Source organism: Podarcis melisellensis, assembly GCF_964234715.1.
Source record: "Podarcis melisellensis genome assembly, chromosome: 10".
In the NCBI taxonomy this organism is placed as follows: Eukaryota; Metazoa; Chordata; class Lepidosauria; order Squamata; family Lacertidae; genus Podarcis; species Podarcis melisellensis.
In genome coordinates, this window is record NC_138542.1 from 74,104,781 (window position 1) to 74,120,034 (window position 15,254).

The following is a 15,254-nucleotide window of genomic DNA, read 5'->3' on the forward strand; positions in this document are numbered from 1 at the left end:
AACATTCCATTAGTTGTCCCATTTGAAATATTGTCAAAATGGCAGTGATTGATATAACGTTTTATGCAGCAAGAAAACAGCCTTAGGGTAGGTATGTGCCAGAACTCTGTGTAAAAACAAAACTAAAAAACCAGACCGGAGAGGTATGGCAAGATATTTCTTCATGGCCTTGGGTTTATTTTGTTTAATTATAAAATAATAAATAATAGTCCAGACTCAACATGAATTTTCCAGCCTCATCTCTGCCGTCTGCTTCTCCTGGACATGAGATGAAGCTGAGCATCAGAAGATTCAGGACTGAAGAGTCCTTCTTCACGCAGGGAGCATGAAACGATGGAACTCACTGCCACAGGAGGCAGTGATGAGGCAGATGGCTTTAAAAGAGGAGCAGCCATCTCAGTGCCAGATTTACGTATAAGCTAAACAAGCTATAGCGTAGGACCCCACTCTATTCGGGGCCCCCCAAAAAAATTAAAGGAAAAAAAACCTGGATGTACATTTCCAAAATAGAAGATTAAAAACCAATAAAATAAAACCTACATACAGCAAGAATGTTTTGTGTTGTGTAGGCTCCTAGGATGCAAGTCATGGGCCCCGCCTGCTAGCCTGCTCCCTAAAATACCACTGCTTTGTTCCTTTCTATATATAGGGTGCCTACATTCTGCTCTTTATAATCACTAGTAGTTTGCATCACATATTTACACCTATTATTATTTCATGTTACAGCAACTTTCTAGAGACTAGATTACGAGTCTTTGTAAATTGTGTTTCTAAAGGAACTTTTGTTATTGCCAAATGCCAATGTGTTTGCCTTATTAAGTTTGTTATAAATAAAAAATCATGTTAAGTTAGAGCTTAATCATTATTTCACTATTAATATACTACTTCTTAATTGTATTTCAGTTCAACAATTACTTTGATAAAATACATCTTTTGTGATGTGCAAATGGCTTTAGATACCTATGAGGTCCACAAATGACCACATAGCATCTATTCAACCCAAAAAACAGCACCAATTTGTTCTGGACAAAGGACAGCTGGACATTAAGGGCCCCATTACCTTCAGCAGCTGAGGGCCTCATCCAATCTCAATCCGGCCCTGAGCCATATTCATGGAGGAGAGGGCTGTCATTGCCTACTCACCAGAATGGCTCTGCTCTGCCCTCCACAGTCAGAGGCAACAACAACAACAACAACAACAACAACAACAACAACAACAACAACAACAATAATTTATTATTTATACCCCACCCATCTGGCTGAGTTTCCCCACCCACTCTGGGCGGCTTCCAGTCAAGTGTTAAAAACAATACAGCATTAAATATTAAAAACTTCCCTTCAGATGTCTTTTAAAAAGAAGGGAGGGCGTTCCACAGGGCGGGCGCCACCACCAAGAAGGCCCTCTGTCTGGTTCCCTGTAACCTCATTTCTCACAATGAGGGAACTGCCAGAAGGCCCTCGGTGCTGGATCATAATAATAATAATAATAATAATAATAATAATAATAATAATAATAATTTATACCATGCCCATCTGGCTGGGTTTCCCCAGCCACTCTGGGCGGCTTCCAACAGAATATTAAAATACAATAACCTATTAAACATTAAAAGCTTCCCTAAACAGGGCTGCCTTCAGATGTCTTCTAAAAGTCTGGTAGTTGTTTTTCTCTTTGACATCTGGTGGGTGGGTGTTCCACAGAGCGGGCACCACTACCAAGAAGGCCCTCTGCCTGGTTCCTTGTAACTTGGCTTCTCGCAGGGAGGGAACGGCCAGAAGGCCCTTGGTGCTGGACCTCAGTGTCTGGGCTGAATGATGGGGGTGGAGACGCTCTTTCAGGTATACTGGGCCGAGGCCATTTAGGGCTTCAAAGTTCAGCACCAACCCTTTAAACTGTGCTCGGAAATGTCCTGGGAGCCAATCTAGGTTTTTCAAGACCAGTGTTATATGGTCTTGGTGGCCACTCCCAGTCACCAGTCTGGCTGCCGCATTCTGGATTAGTTGTAGTTTCCGGGTCACCTTCAAAGGTAGCCCCACGTAGAGCGCATTGCAGTAGTCCATGCGGGAGATAACCAGAGCATGCACCACTCTGATGAGACAGTCTGTGGGCAGGGAGGGTCTCAGCCTGCGTACCAGATGGAGCTGGTAGACAGCTGCCCTGGACACAGAATTCACCTGCGACTCCGTGGACAGCTGTGAGTCCAGAATGACTCCCAGGCTGCGCACCTGGTCCTTCAGGGGCACAGTTACCCCATTCAGGACCAGGGAATCCTCCACACCTGCCCTCTCCCAGTCCTTCAAAAACAGTACTTCTGTCTTGTCAGGATTCAAACTCAATCTGTTAGCCGCCATCCATTCTCCAACGACCTCCAGACACTCACACAGGACCTTCACTGCCTTCCCAGTTGCTGGAAACCCCAGGAGGGGGGAGTTGCTCTGGTGCTCGGATCCTGCTCTCAGGCTTCCCATAATGGGCTTATGGGTGGCCTCTGTGAGAAGAACAGGATGCTGGACCAGCTGAGCCACTGGCCTGATCCAGCAGCAGCCTCTTCTTGTGTCCTTATGGGATGTTCTGCTCCGCAATTTCCCAAGACGGAAAGTGCTGACCGTCTTGTACCTTCGCAGGGTGCGAAAGAGCTGGCAGGGAAGTCGCTCTCCCTGACTCAGCAGCCGGGAACGGGCACTGACTCAGCAAACGCACCGCAGGTGACTGTCAACCGCCTGCTCAGCTGAAGGTGGCCTCCCAGCCACAGAGAGAGACCCACATGGGCTAAACAAGGAAGGGAAGGTCTCCAGACCCTCCTAACCAGGGGTCAGCAACCTAAGGCCCGGGGGCCGGATGCGGCCCAATCGCCTTCTCAATCCAGTCCGCGGACGGTCAGGAAATCAGCGTAGTTTTACATGAGTAGAATGTGCCCTTTTGTTTCAAATGCATCTCTGGGTTCTTTGTGGGGCATGGGTATTCATTCATATATATTTTTTGAAAATATAGTCCGGCCCCCCATAAGGTCTGAGGGACGGTGGACCAGCCCCCTGCTGAAAAAGGTTGCTGACCCCTGCTCTTAACTCTGCAACTAATCCAGAATGCGGCAGCTAGACTGGTGACTGGGAGCGGCCGCCAAGACCACATAACTCCGGTCATGAAAGACCTACATTGGCTCCCAATGTACGTTTCCGAGCACAATTCAAAGTGTTGGTGCTGACCTTAAAGCCCTAAACGGCCTCAGTCCAGTAAACCTGAAGAAGCATCTCCACCCCCATCGTCCAGCCTGGACAGGTCCGAAGGCCTTCTGATGGTTCCCTCCCTGTGAGAAGTGAGGTTGCAAGGAAGCAGACAGAGGGCCTTCTCGGTGGTGGCTCCCTCCCTGTGGAACTCCCTCCCACCAGATGTCAAAGGAATAAACAACTATCTGACATTTAGAAGACATCTGAAGGCAGCCCTGTTTAGGGTAGTTTTTAATGCTTCTCCTGTACCTTTAAAAAAGGTAAAGGGACCCTGACCATTAGGTCCAGTCGTGACCGACTTTGGGGTTGCGGCGCTCATCTCGCTTTATTGGCCAAGGGAGCTGGTGTACAGCTTCCGGGTCACGTGGCCAGCATGACTAAGCCACTTCTGGCGAACCAGAGCAGTGCACGGAAACGCCGTTTACCTTCCCGCCGGAGCGTTTCCTATTTATCTACTTGCACTTTGACGTACTTTTGAACTGCTAGGTTGGCAGGAGCTGGGACCGAGCAACGGGAGCTCACCCCGTCACGGGGATTCGAACCACCGACCTTCTGATTGGCAAGGAAATAAACAGGAATTTTCACCTCCTGTTGCAGGATCTGGTTCAACTGCTTTAATAATAATAATAATAATAATAATAATAATAATAATAATAATAATAATAATCCTCTCTGTGTGTGCATGGCAAAAGACATTCCTTAGATGCCTTTTCCCAAGTCTCACTGTAAAGGGCACCAAACATCTATCTAAGGCAGTGTTGGCCCTAAATAGCTGTGATTTCTGCATTGCAGGGGGTTGGACTAGATGTCCCTCGGGGTCCCTTCCCACGCTACAATTCTATGATTCTATGACTAGGAATCGCAAGCAGGGTCTGAGCATCCAATTGGCCACTGAGAGACAGGCCCCCTTTGGCCTGGCCAAGCTGCTGCAGGGCTCTCCTTAGTTTCTCGTGATTCTTAAATGGAACCTCCATGGACAGAGCCAGTCTACCTGAGGATGGCAGCCAGCAAGAGGGGGAGGAGGCTATCGCTCTTGCATCCCGCTTGCGTATGAGAAAGGGAAGCTGGCCTGATCCAGCAGGAAAATTCTGACATTCCTATTTTCATTGGAAGCAAAAGGAAAACCCAGGAAACAAAGTTTTGAGAGTTATTCTGGAGCAGAGGGGCTGCAAGTTGTGGAGCTCCCACAGAGCTGGGCTTCGGGGCTTCTGCAAGAAAGAGGATGCCACTCACAGATTTGGTGTCCAAACTCCACCGATCCCTCCTTGACCCCATCCACTGCCCCTCTCACCTTCTCATAGTGGTCCGAGTCATAGTTAAGGCCGATGCCACAGTCGTCGGTGATCTCAGACAGATCTTCATCATCAAATTCCTCCAGGCTGATGTCCTGAGGAGGCCTGGAGAAGAGAGAGGAGAGGGGGGGGTGCCTGTTAGTGGAATGTTTTGAGATGGGGGGGCAGGGGCAGGGACAGGGCTGGATTTCAGTTTGATGAGGCCCTCAGCTACTGAAGGTCATGGGGCTCTTTCTATGTCCAGCTGTCCTTTGTCCACAACAAATGGTCACTGTTTTTTGTGTTGAATATATGCTATATGGTAATTGATAGACCTCATAGGTATCTAAAGCCATTTGCACATGTTGCCGTGCAACCAGCCCATAAAGAATGTAGGCACCCTATATATAGAAAGGAGCAAACCAGGGATATTTGAGGGAGCAGGCTAGCAGGCGGGGCCCATGACTTACATCATAGGAGCCTACACAACACACAAACACTCTGGCTGTATGTAGGTTTTATTATATTTGTTTTTTATCTTATATTTTGGAAATGTACATCCAGTTCTTTTTTCCCTTTAATTTTTTGGGGGCCCCCAAGAGAGTTGGGCCCTAAACTATAGCTTGTTTAGCTTAAACGTAAATCCGGCACTGGGCAGGACAGTGGAATAAGGGACCACCAGGGAGGCTCCAGGCATCCCAATGTTAAATTCAAAAGGGATCATAGAATCATGGAATTGCAGAGATGGAAGGGACCCCAAATGTCATCTAGTCTAACCCCCTGCAAAAAGTGTTCTTAAGATGCTGCTTCATAAATTAGAAGAATCATAGAGCTGGAAGGGACCACGAGGGACATCTAGTCCAACCGCCTGCAATTCAGGAATCTTTTGCTCAACACTGGTCTTGAACCCATGACCTGGAGATTAACAGCCTCATACTCTACCCAATCAGCCTTCTCACTCACAGCCTAAGCCCAATCTCCCTCCCTGCTTTTCCATAAATTAGCCAAGCGTTTTCCTCCAAATCTAAGAAACTCAGGTCTGGGAGGACTCTCCCAAAGCTGTTTGGCAGCGGAACAGACGCACCCCTCCCTGGACTCTCTAACCCAGGGGTCAGCAAATTTTTTCAGCAGGGGGCCAGTCCACTGTCCCTCAGATCATTGGGGCGGGCGGACTATATTTTGAAAAAAAAGATGAACAAATTTCTGTGCCCCACAAATAACCCAGAGATGCATTTTAAATAAAAGGACACATTCTACTCATGTAAAAACATGCTGATTCCTGGACCGTCTGCGGGCTGGATTGAGAAGGCGATTTGGCCAGATCCGGCCCCCGTGCCTTAGTTTGCCTACCCATGCTCTAACCAGCTGAGCCTACCCACCTGCGGGCTGGCTTCTGTGGTGGTTCTCCACACTGTTTTATCTTAGAAGGATAATTCATCTTTTGCACAAATGCAAAATCTCTCTGCCCACGCAGCAAAAGTCTCTCCCAGGTGGTGGACCCAGAGAGAAATAGTGGTCCTTTGTGGGGGGCGAAATAATTATACGCCCAACTCACTGGCTCAGTGGGGTGGGGAAAGCAATTGGGAGACCCCCAGCTGTGCTCTCTTCCTTGCAGACAAAACAGCAGCCGCCCTCCAGCTTCCTTCATTGTCCCAGGTGTTATTAAGTACATCGCGCTTGCAGCATCCCGGCAGAACAACTTGAGCAGCTTACGATCTGAGCCAGCAGTTCCCAAAGTGGGGGGGGGGGGATCTAAGAGGCAAGGGGTGGCGGCGATGGGGGGAAGCGCTAGAGGTGTAAATGGCTATCAGACATCGAAAAGCACCCGGTTCATCCATTTTGTTGCCTTAATCAAGGTAACTAGTTTTAACCGGATCCTGAATAAATGTGCATTTTTCTTGTTCTGAATTTCTTGGGGGTGTTATCTTCCTGAGTAGGTCTGAAGCAAAGCACTGTTCTGAATTATTATTTTTGGGGGGACATTTGGGGTGAGATTATGGAACCGACGAGGCAGTGGCTCCAAAAGGTTTGGGAACCACAGGTCTTTTTAAAAAAAATTTCAACAGAATGTACTGTTTCTGATACATCTGGCATTTCTTCTGCTCCTTAGATAAACCCGTTATCTCATCTGCCTTCCACACCTCCTCGCCAAGCCCTGGGCTCTCTGCACCAGCCAGGCCTTAATTGCCCAACATGCCGTCATTAATGTTTCTTGCAATTAACATTTTCACAGTTGTAATGCGATTTTCCCGCAAATCCTCACGTATCTTAACCACAGGCTTTATATAACCAGAGAAATGCTTGGCTGCTGTACAAGCGCCAGAGATTCCAGTGGAGCTGGGCAGCCCCAATGCCAGCTGCAGACCTCTCCTGCAAGGGGCAAGGGGCACCCATCTGCGTGGCATGGAGGAAATTGACAGAGAGAAGAAGTCTTTCTCCCTCTCTCATAACACCAGAACAGGGACATCTGATGAAGCTGAACGTTGATGGGGTTCAGGACAGCTAAAAGAAAGCACTTCTTTGGATGGCACATAAACTATGGAACTCACTGCCACAGGGAGCAGTCATGGCTGCCAACCTAAAAAAGGATTGGAAAAATTCATGGAGGAATGGGCTATATATATATGATTTATTTGTGGGGCATAGGAATTCGTTCATACCCCCCCCAATATAGCCCAGCCCCCCACAAGGTCTGAGGGACAGTGGACCAGTCTCCTGTTGGAAAAGTTTCCTGACCCCTGGCCTAGGGTGTGGTTGGTTGTCTTTGGTTGGCTATAGCAGTGGCGTAGCGTGGGGGGTGCAGGGGGGGCCGGCCGCACCGGGCGCAACATCTGGGGGTTAGGGTTAGGGGGCGCAAATCCACGGGTTAGGGGGCGCAAATTACTTGCCTTGCCCCGGGTGCTGACAACCCACGCTACGCCACTGGGCTATAGTGAGATTTGTGTGTGTGTGTGTGTGTGTATTTGGATCAGGTTAGCCAGATTGATTTGTATGCTGTCGGCGGATTCTCATCGATGTCTTGTTGGGCTACATATGTGATAAAGGGGACCCATACCAGGACAAAGGCATCCTCTTCTATTTGTCCTCATGTCAGTTTCAGTTTACTGGTTAGTTTTTCTAATAAGGCTGCAGGTCACATACGCTTCAGGTTACAGACTCCGCTAACCCAGAAGTAGTACCTTGGGCTAAGAACTTTGCTTCAGGGTGAGAACAGAAATCGTGCTCCGGCGGTAGCAGGAGGCCCCATTAGCTAAAGTGGTGCTTCAGGTTAAGCACAGTTTCAGGTTGAGAACGGACCTCCGGAATGAATTAAGTACTTAACCCGAGGTACCACTGTACTATTTGATACCATTGGTCCATGCTTATTCCTGACAGGTCTCTCCAGTGTCTGGCTATGAAGCTTCTGGCTGCTGAGAGTAGGTGGGCTATGAGTTCTTTGTGTTGTGAGTGGGCATTATTGCCTGGGAAGAAGTTCAGTAGGGCCAGTTCTGGGGTGGCTTCTAACACTTGCTTAGTTATTTTGCATATTTCTGGTATGATTGATGTCCAGAAGAGTTGGATTTTGGGATGCCTGCTAGTCAGGAAGGCTGTGTTCTGCCTCCACAGTGGGAGATAGCGATGCTTCTGAATCCCAGTGTTCTTGCGCTCAGATCCTGCTTGCTGGTTTCCCACACCACATGCAACTGTTCAGCTGCTGTGAGAACAGGATGCTGGAAAAGATGGGCAAGATTGAGGTTTGATGAGGCCCTCAGCTACTGAAGGTAATGGGGCCCTTAATGTCCAGCTGTTCTTTGTCCACAAGAAATGGTTTCTGTTTTTTGTGCTGAATATATGCTATATGGTAATTGATGGACCTAATAGGTATCTCAAGCCATTTGCACATGTTGCCACACAACCAGTCCATGCAGAATGCAAAGGTAAAGGGACCCCTGACCATTAGGTCCAGTCGTGACCGACTCTGGGGTTGCGGCGCTCATCTTGCTTTACTGGCCGAGGGAGCCGGAGTTTGTCCGCAGACAGTTTTTCCGGGTCATGTGGCCAGCATGACTGAGCCGCTTCTGGCGAACCAGAGCAGCGCACGGAAACGCTGTTTACCTTCCCGCCGGAGTGGTGCCTATTTATCTACTTGCACTTTGACGTGCTTTCGAACTGCTAGGTTGGCAGGAGCAGGGACCGAGAAATGGGAGCCCACCCTGTTGCGGGGATTTGAACCACCGACCTTCTGATCAGCAAGCCCTATATATAGAAAGGAGCAAACCAATGATATTTTAGGGAGCAGGCTAGCAGGTGGGGCCCATGACTTACATCAGAGGAGCCTATACAACACAAAACACTGTTGCTATATGTAGGTTTTAGTTTTATTTTTTTATCGTATATTTTGGAAATGTACATCCAGTTCTTTTTTTCCCTTTAATTTTTTTGGGGGGCCCACTGGGGCCCTAAGCTATAGCTTGTTTAGCTTATATGTAAATCTGGCACTGAGATGGGCCATGGGCCTGATCCACCAGGCTCTTTTCATGCTCTTATTAAATCAGGTGGCAGTGGACGGGCGAGGCCTGAGAGAAAGGGCCCACCTTGGCTGACCTGCTTCCATCTTTGGGCATCATGGCTCTTTGGAGATCCTCCACAATCTGACAGCCTCCAGGTGTTCTGAACTACAATTCCCATCAGGCCCAGCCAGCTGTGGCTGAAGGTGATGGGAGTTGCGTATATAGTCCAAAACAAGATCTTGCCTCTCAGATCCACGCTGTCTGCTCCCTCACTCATCCAGCATCTGATGCTGCAGAGCTTAGCGGCAAAGGTAAGAATCTGCCCAATGGGAACTGTGCCAGATCCATCTTCCTCTCCTGATTTATTAAGCTCTGTGCTTGCTCTGCCTCCTCTAATAGCTTGCAGTGCTTTCCAGCCTCTTGGAGAGAGAAAAGCGTTAGCCTGCAACGTCAAACGGTCAGCAGCAGCAGTAGTGCCGAGGTTTCATTTAAGCCAAGGCTCAAATCCGGTTTTCAGGGCCAGAATCAGCACTGGCAAAACAAAGGGGACCCAATGGCAAAGAAGCGCATTGCTGAGCATGTGCAGAGTGTATGTCACTCGCTACCACTGAGTACTGAACTGCACATCAGGATTTAGGGAATTAGGCGGTCAGTGGAGCCCTGTGGTACCCAAGGTGTCAGTATTTTATTAGCCGACATGTTGCTTGTTGTTGCTCAGAGAAGAATGGCAGACGAAACTGATGGAGTATGCAGAGATGGCGAAACTGACGGGGAAGATCAGAAACCAGAAAGATCAAGTATTTTTAAAAGACCGGAGTAAATTCCTAATTTACACAAAAGACCACTGTAAGCATTGGCAGGGATGTGATGGCACTTGTAATGTGGAATTCACTACAGTAACTATGGATATGTAACAGATGGATAATGGTAAAATATGCAGAAAATCTAATTTTAAATACGGAACCCAGGGAGGGAGGGAAGGAGGCCCGAAGGTTCAAATGAACCTTTTAATTTAATGTTTGAAATGGTGAAAGTTAAAATGTATAAAATTATGTAAAACCAATAAATATATATATAAAAAGAAAGAAAGTTTTTCTGCCCTTGTCGCTTTCAAAACCATTTCCTTTGGCCATTTACGATTCTGAGTCATCACAAGATAGCCAATTATTGGTAATAGCTGGCGCCGCTGGATCAAGTTCAGTTCAGTTGAATTAATTAAACAAAATAGTTTTAACTGGAGTTTGACTAAAGGTGCAATTGATTCTTCCTATTTTGAATTTCTTTGTGTTATTATCTTCCTTAGTGGGTCGTGCAAACCGCTATTTGGAATAATTCTTTTTTTATTGGGTACGATGGGGGCACCAAGGATGGGTTTATGCCATTCTATTTTGCTAGAAAAAGAGGTGCTGGAAATCACCAAGAACGCCTAACTCAGGGGTCGGTAACCTAAGGCCCATGGGCCAAAAGTGGCCCACGGAGGCCGTTTAACCAACCCATGAGTCGCCCGCTTGATGAGTCTCCCTGCGCTGCACTAAAACGGCACAGCGCGGTGTGGGGACTCTCTTCAGCGGCTCTGGAAATCGCTTCTGCACAGGCACAATTTTCGGCATCTGGGCATGCGCAGAAGTGATTTCCGGCACCGAGGACATGTGCAGATGTGATTTCTGGTGTTGCGCTGCGCCAGTACGGCCCATGGAGGATCTCCGCCGGCCCATACCCAGTAAGCCTTGCCAACCCCTGACCTAACTCGTTCTCTTAGAATGGCAATGGTGCCCACCTGAGAGGTGCCAGAATTGAGTTCTGGTGAGTTCTGGCTGAACCCCCCCCCCCGGGTTTATGGAACTGTGAGGGACCCTCCCCCAAAAAATGTTGGTTTCCACTGGTGTAGCCTGACAAGGAGGACTGGTCCTTTGGCTGTTTCCAGCCTTCTGAAGTCGTTTTCTTCAGTCGGGGAAGAGGATAAAATGAGAAGGAACTGCCCACTAGAGTCTGAAAGGGAGCGGAAAACACAAACTGACAAGACAGGCCAGAGGCAGGACTCCAGGCACAGCTGTGTTGTTAGTATTGTTCCATGCCACCCCAATCTCTTAGAGACTCCTGGGGTTCTGGGCTCTTACCCAGGTTTGGCTTCCTTGGAATGAAGCTCATCAGAGACAGTGGCGTCTTCAGGAGATCTGGTTTTATTTTCAAATATATAGAACCTGAACATGAGATAGAGCTCACTGCATTAAGACCTGCTCCCTGCCTTGCAGGCTTTCCCCACGTGGCCTGGGAGGGAGGGGCCCAGACGGACTCCAGCTACAAAAGCTGAGGCTGCTGAACAGACTCTTGGGCTAGGGCAGGAATCCCCAAACTTGGCCCTCCAGATGATTTGAGACTATGATCCCTGTCATCCCTGACCACTGGTCCTGTTAGCTAGGGATGATGGGAGTTGTAGTCCCAAAACATCTGGAGGGCCGAGTTTGCCTATGCATGGGCTAGGGTATTGATTAGGGGGTTTTGTTGGGCAGGGATTGTTGCTGTTACTGATACAGTCGTACCTTGGTTTTTGAACAGCTTAGTTCTCAAACGTTTTGGCTCCTGAACGCCGCAAACCTGGGAGTGACTGTTCCGGTTTGCGGACTATTTTTGGAAGCCAAATGTCCGACGGGGCTTCCACAGCTTCCGATTGGCTGCAGGAGCTTCCTGCAGCCAATCAGAAACCACGCTTTGGTTTCTGAACATTTTGGAAGTCGAACGGACTTCCGGAACGGATTCCGTTTGACTTCCAAGGTAGGACTGTATTAATTTTCGGTGTCTTTATTTTAGATCTTATGATTTATGTGGAAATCATTCCGTTTGGTTGTGTGCTTTTTGATATTATATTTATTGTTTATGACTACTTTTGCTACGTTTGTAATTATGTAATTGTTCATATTTTGTATGCCACCTTGAGGATGGTTTTATGTTTGGAAAGGTGGCATACAAATAAAATGATTGATTGCTTAACACCCCAACAGATCTTGCTTCTCTATTACACACAGCTTTCGATCCACCAAAGAGCAGGCTGTTCCATGTGTCTCCATCTTCTCACCACGTTCTAGCTCAGCTCACGCAAAACCCTTCGACTATTGTTCTCCCATCTAGTAATTAGGTGATGGGGGCAGTAAAGGCACACCCATTAACCTTGGTTGTAGCTCTTGCAACCTGATTCCTTCTTTTGGGATATTGGTGAGGGCACTTGTGGCCAGATAAGGTCACTCTCTTACAAAGAAACTTTTCTGGCTAGTTCAGCTATGGAGTCCTCTATTGGGTTCTAACTCTCACTGGGCGCAGGACCCCAAGAATTGGAAGGGAGCCAAGGGTGTCATCCAGACAGACCCCCCCAAACCCACATCATTATTATTGCCCCGCCCCAAGTCCCAGATAAGAGGCTCCCATTAAAAGATAAAGGGTAAAGGGACCCTTGACCATTAGATCCAGTCGTGGCCGACTCTGGGGTTGCAGCGCTCATCTCGCTTTATTGGCCAAGGGAGCCGGCATACAGCTTCTGGGTCATGTGGCCAGCATGACTAAGCCGCTTCTGGGGAACCAGAGCAGCACACAGAAACACCGTTTACCTTCCCACCGGAGCAGTACCTATTTATCTACTTGCACTTTGAGGTGCTTTCGAACTGCTAGGTTGGCAGGAGCAGGGACCGAGCAACAGGAGCTCACTTCGTTTTGGGGATTCGAACCGCCGACCTTCTCATTGGCAAGTCCTAGGCTCTGTGGTCTAACCCACAGCGCCACCCGCGTCCCAGATAAGAGGTTCCCATTAATGTAATCCAAAATGCCACCAGTCCGCTGATGCCAGGACAGTCCTTGGCACCAGCTGGGCAAGGTGGTTCTGCTGTCTGGGAGCAAGGACAGGCTGGCTGATGTAGCGGGAAGGCAAAGCAAATCCTTCTCAGCTTGCCAAGTCACCACCACAGTCCCTCAAGCTGCACATTTGTGACCACCCAGCGAATTCTGACCCTCCATCAGATGTCTTGCCCGCTTGGCGAAGGAGGGAGGCGGAGCGGGAGCAGTGCCAAAGTTGCTTAAATGACTCGGCAGTGGAAAAGAGGCTCATTTTCTCTGGCAGCCGAGCAAGGCTCAGGTCTTCTGATAAGGTTAGCCTTGTGGATAAGAAAAGAAATTGACCCCCAGGGAATTGACTCTGAGTTCTCCTGTGGGTCTCCTGACGGATGGATGGAAGGATGCCTGAGATATGTGTGAGAGATATGAACAAGATTCTGCAATACGACCTTCACAGGCTGGAGAGCTGGGCACAAGCTAACAAAATGAATTTCAATAGGGGCAAATGTAAGGTCCTGCCCTTAGGCAGGGAAAACCAGGTGCACAGATATAGGATGGGGAAACACCTGCCTTGATAAGGGTACATGTGAAAAAGATCTAGGGCTCTAGGTAGATGTCCCCTCCCCTTTAGGGTTTGTTTGTTTGTTTGTTTGTTTGTTTGTTTCATAAAATTTATGCCCAGTTTGACCTTAAAAACAAACAAACAAACCTCAAAGCAGTTTACAAAAAGATACAAACAAGAAAACAAAAATATATATTACAACTGTGCCTTAAAAAGGTAAAGGGAACCCTGACCATTAGGTCCAGTCGCGGACAACTCTGGGGTTGTGGCGCTCATCTCGCTTTATTGGCTGAGGGAGCCGGCGTGCAGCTTCCGGGTTATGTGGCCAGCAGTGCGAACCAGAAACAGCACGGAAACGGCATTTACCTTTCCTGCCAGAGTGGTACCTATTTATCTCCTTGCACTTGGCGTGCTTTCAAACTGCTATGTTGACAGGAGCAGAGACCGAGCAACAGGAGCTCATGGGGATTTGAACCGCCGACCTTCTGATCGACAAGCCCGAGGCTCTGTGGTTTAAACCATAGCGCCACCCGCATCCCTCAGCTGTACCTTAAAACAGACAAAAGCTAAAATATAAAAATGGATTAAAATCAACAACTTCCTAAGCATCTGGGTAAGTTTGGCTAAAGAAGGTTTTTAGCAGGTGCCAAAGAGAGAAGGGTGAAGGTGACTGCCTGATTTCAACAGGCAGAGAGTTCCAAAGCGCAGGTGCTGCCACGCGGAACGATCAAATTCTTGCAAATACGGAATGGTCACTATGTGTCGTCATTAAGAATGCTACGCATTCAAGCAGTTGTGTGGGCTCATGTGGGGAAGGCGATCTTACGGGTAAACTGTTTTGGTCTGGCTGGGTTTTTGTTATTTTAAAATCTGCCTAATGCTAAATAGGTGCACACCCAGCTAGGCAGGCATAACTTTGAGAGGGTCAGATGTGCAAAAAAAGAAAAGGAAAAAAAGAGTGAAATATACATTTGTAAAAAAAATCCCAGAAGCCTTCCTACTTATTATTGTAGGTAATGAAATACATAAGCAAGATAAAAGACTGTTTTTATATGCAACAATTGCAGCAAGATTATTATCAGCCCAACGATGGAAGCAGAAAGAGATGCCTATGAAAGAAGATTTGATGGACTATGCCAAGTTGGCTAAATTAACTGCGAAAATTCGGAACCAGCAAGACCAAACTTTCCTGAAAGACTGGAATAAATTTATGGTATATTTGAAAGACGACTGTAAACAACTGACATAGCAGGTTTACAAGAAGTTTTCTAAGGATAATTTTATTAATTATTGCAAAGTATAATGTGTAATTTTTATTTATGAAAAGGATTTAATAGTAAACACTATAATAATAAAATGCAATATCAGAGAGTAAGTTGGAAAACCATCAGCTGAGGAGGATGGAAGCCATAGGCTAAGGGTAGCCAAATGTTTGCTATGTTATATATAAGTCAGAAGTTATGTTTAAAAATATGCAGGGGAAAATTTAAAAAAAAAAAAACGAGATCAGAAATGAACCAGGAAAAGAGTGGAACAAAGACGGGCATGTGCACCATCTGGTTAAAAAGGAAAAGAAAAGCTAAGCTCTGCCAACAGACGAAGGAAGAAGCCGAGGCGAAGGTGAAAACAAGCAGGTACAGTCCGGCCCCTGGGGAACAATTCCTCTCTGCTCTCCACCATTAAGTGTTGCTAGCAACTAATGCAAGGATGTTCTTGGATTCAACTCCTGCAGCACAATATTCCCGGCACAAGCAAAACGGTTCCTAGGGGGCAGACCCCCGCCATATGCTGAAAGCCCATTCAGTGCAGAGGCAAAGCACATGATCTATAAGAAAGGAGAATCCAGCTCAACATTAGGAAGAACTTTCTGAAAGTAAGAGCAGAATGGAC

The 15,254-nt window shown here is 47.5% G+C and overlaps 1 protein-coding gene across 1 annotated transcript in view; it reads right to left on the minus strand.

Annotated features, from left to right (window-relative positions):
- Positions 1-15,254, minus strand: part of MAPK8IP2 (mitogen-activated protein kinase 8 interacting protein 2) — a 44,683-nt gene that overhangs the window by 21,740 nt on the left and 7,689 nt on the right. Inside the window, exon 2 of the mRNA XM_081926809.1 lies at positions 4,514-4,619. Within this exon, the coding sequence (XP_081782935.1) occupies positions 4,514-4,619 (106 nt within the window). The remainder of the gene's footprint in view (positions 1-4,513; positions 4,620-15,254) is intronic.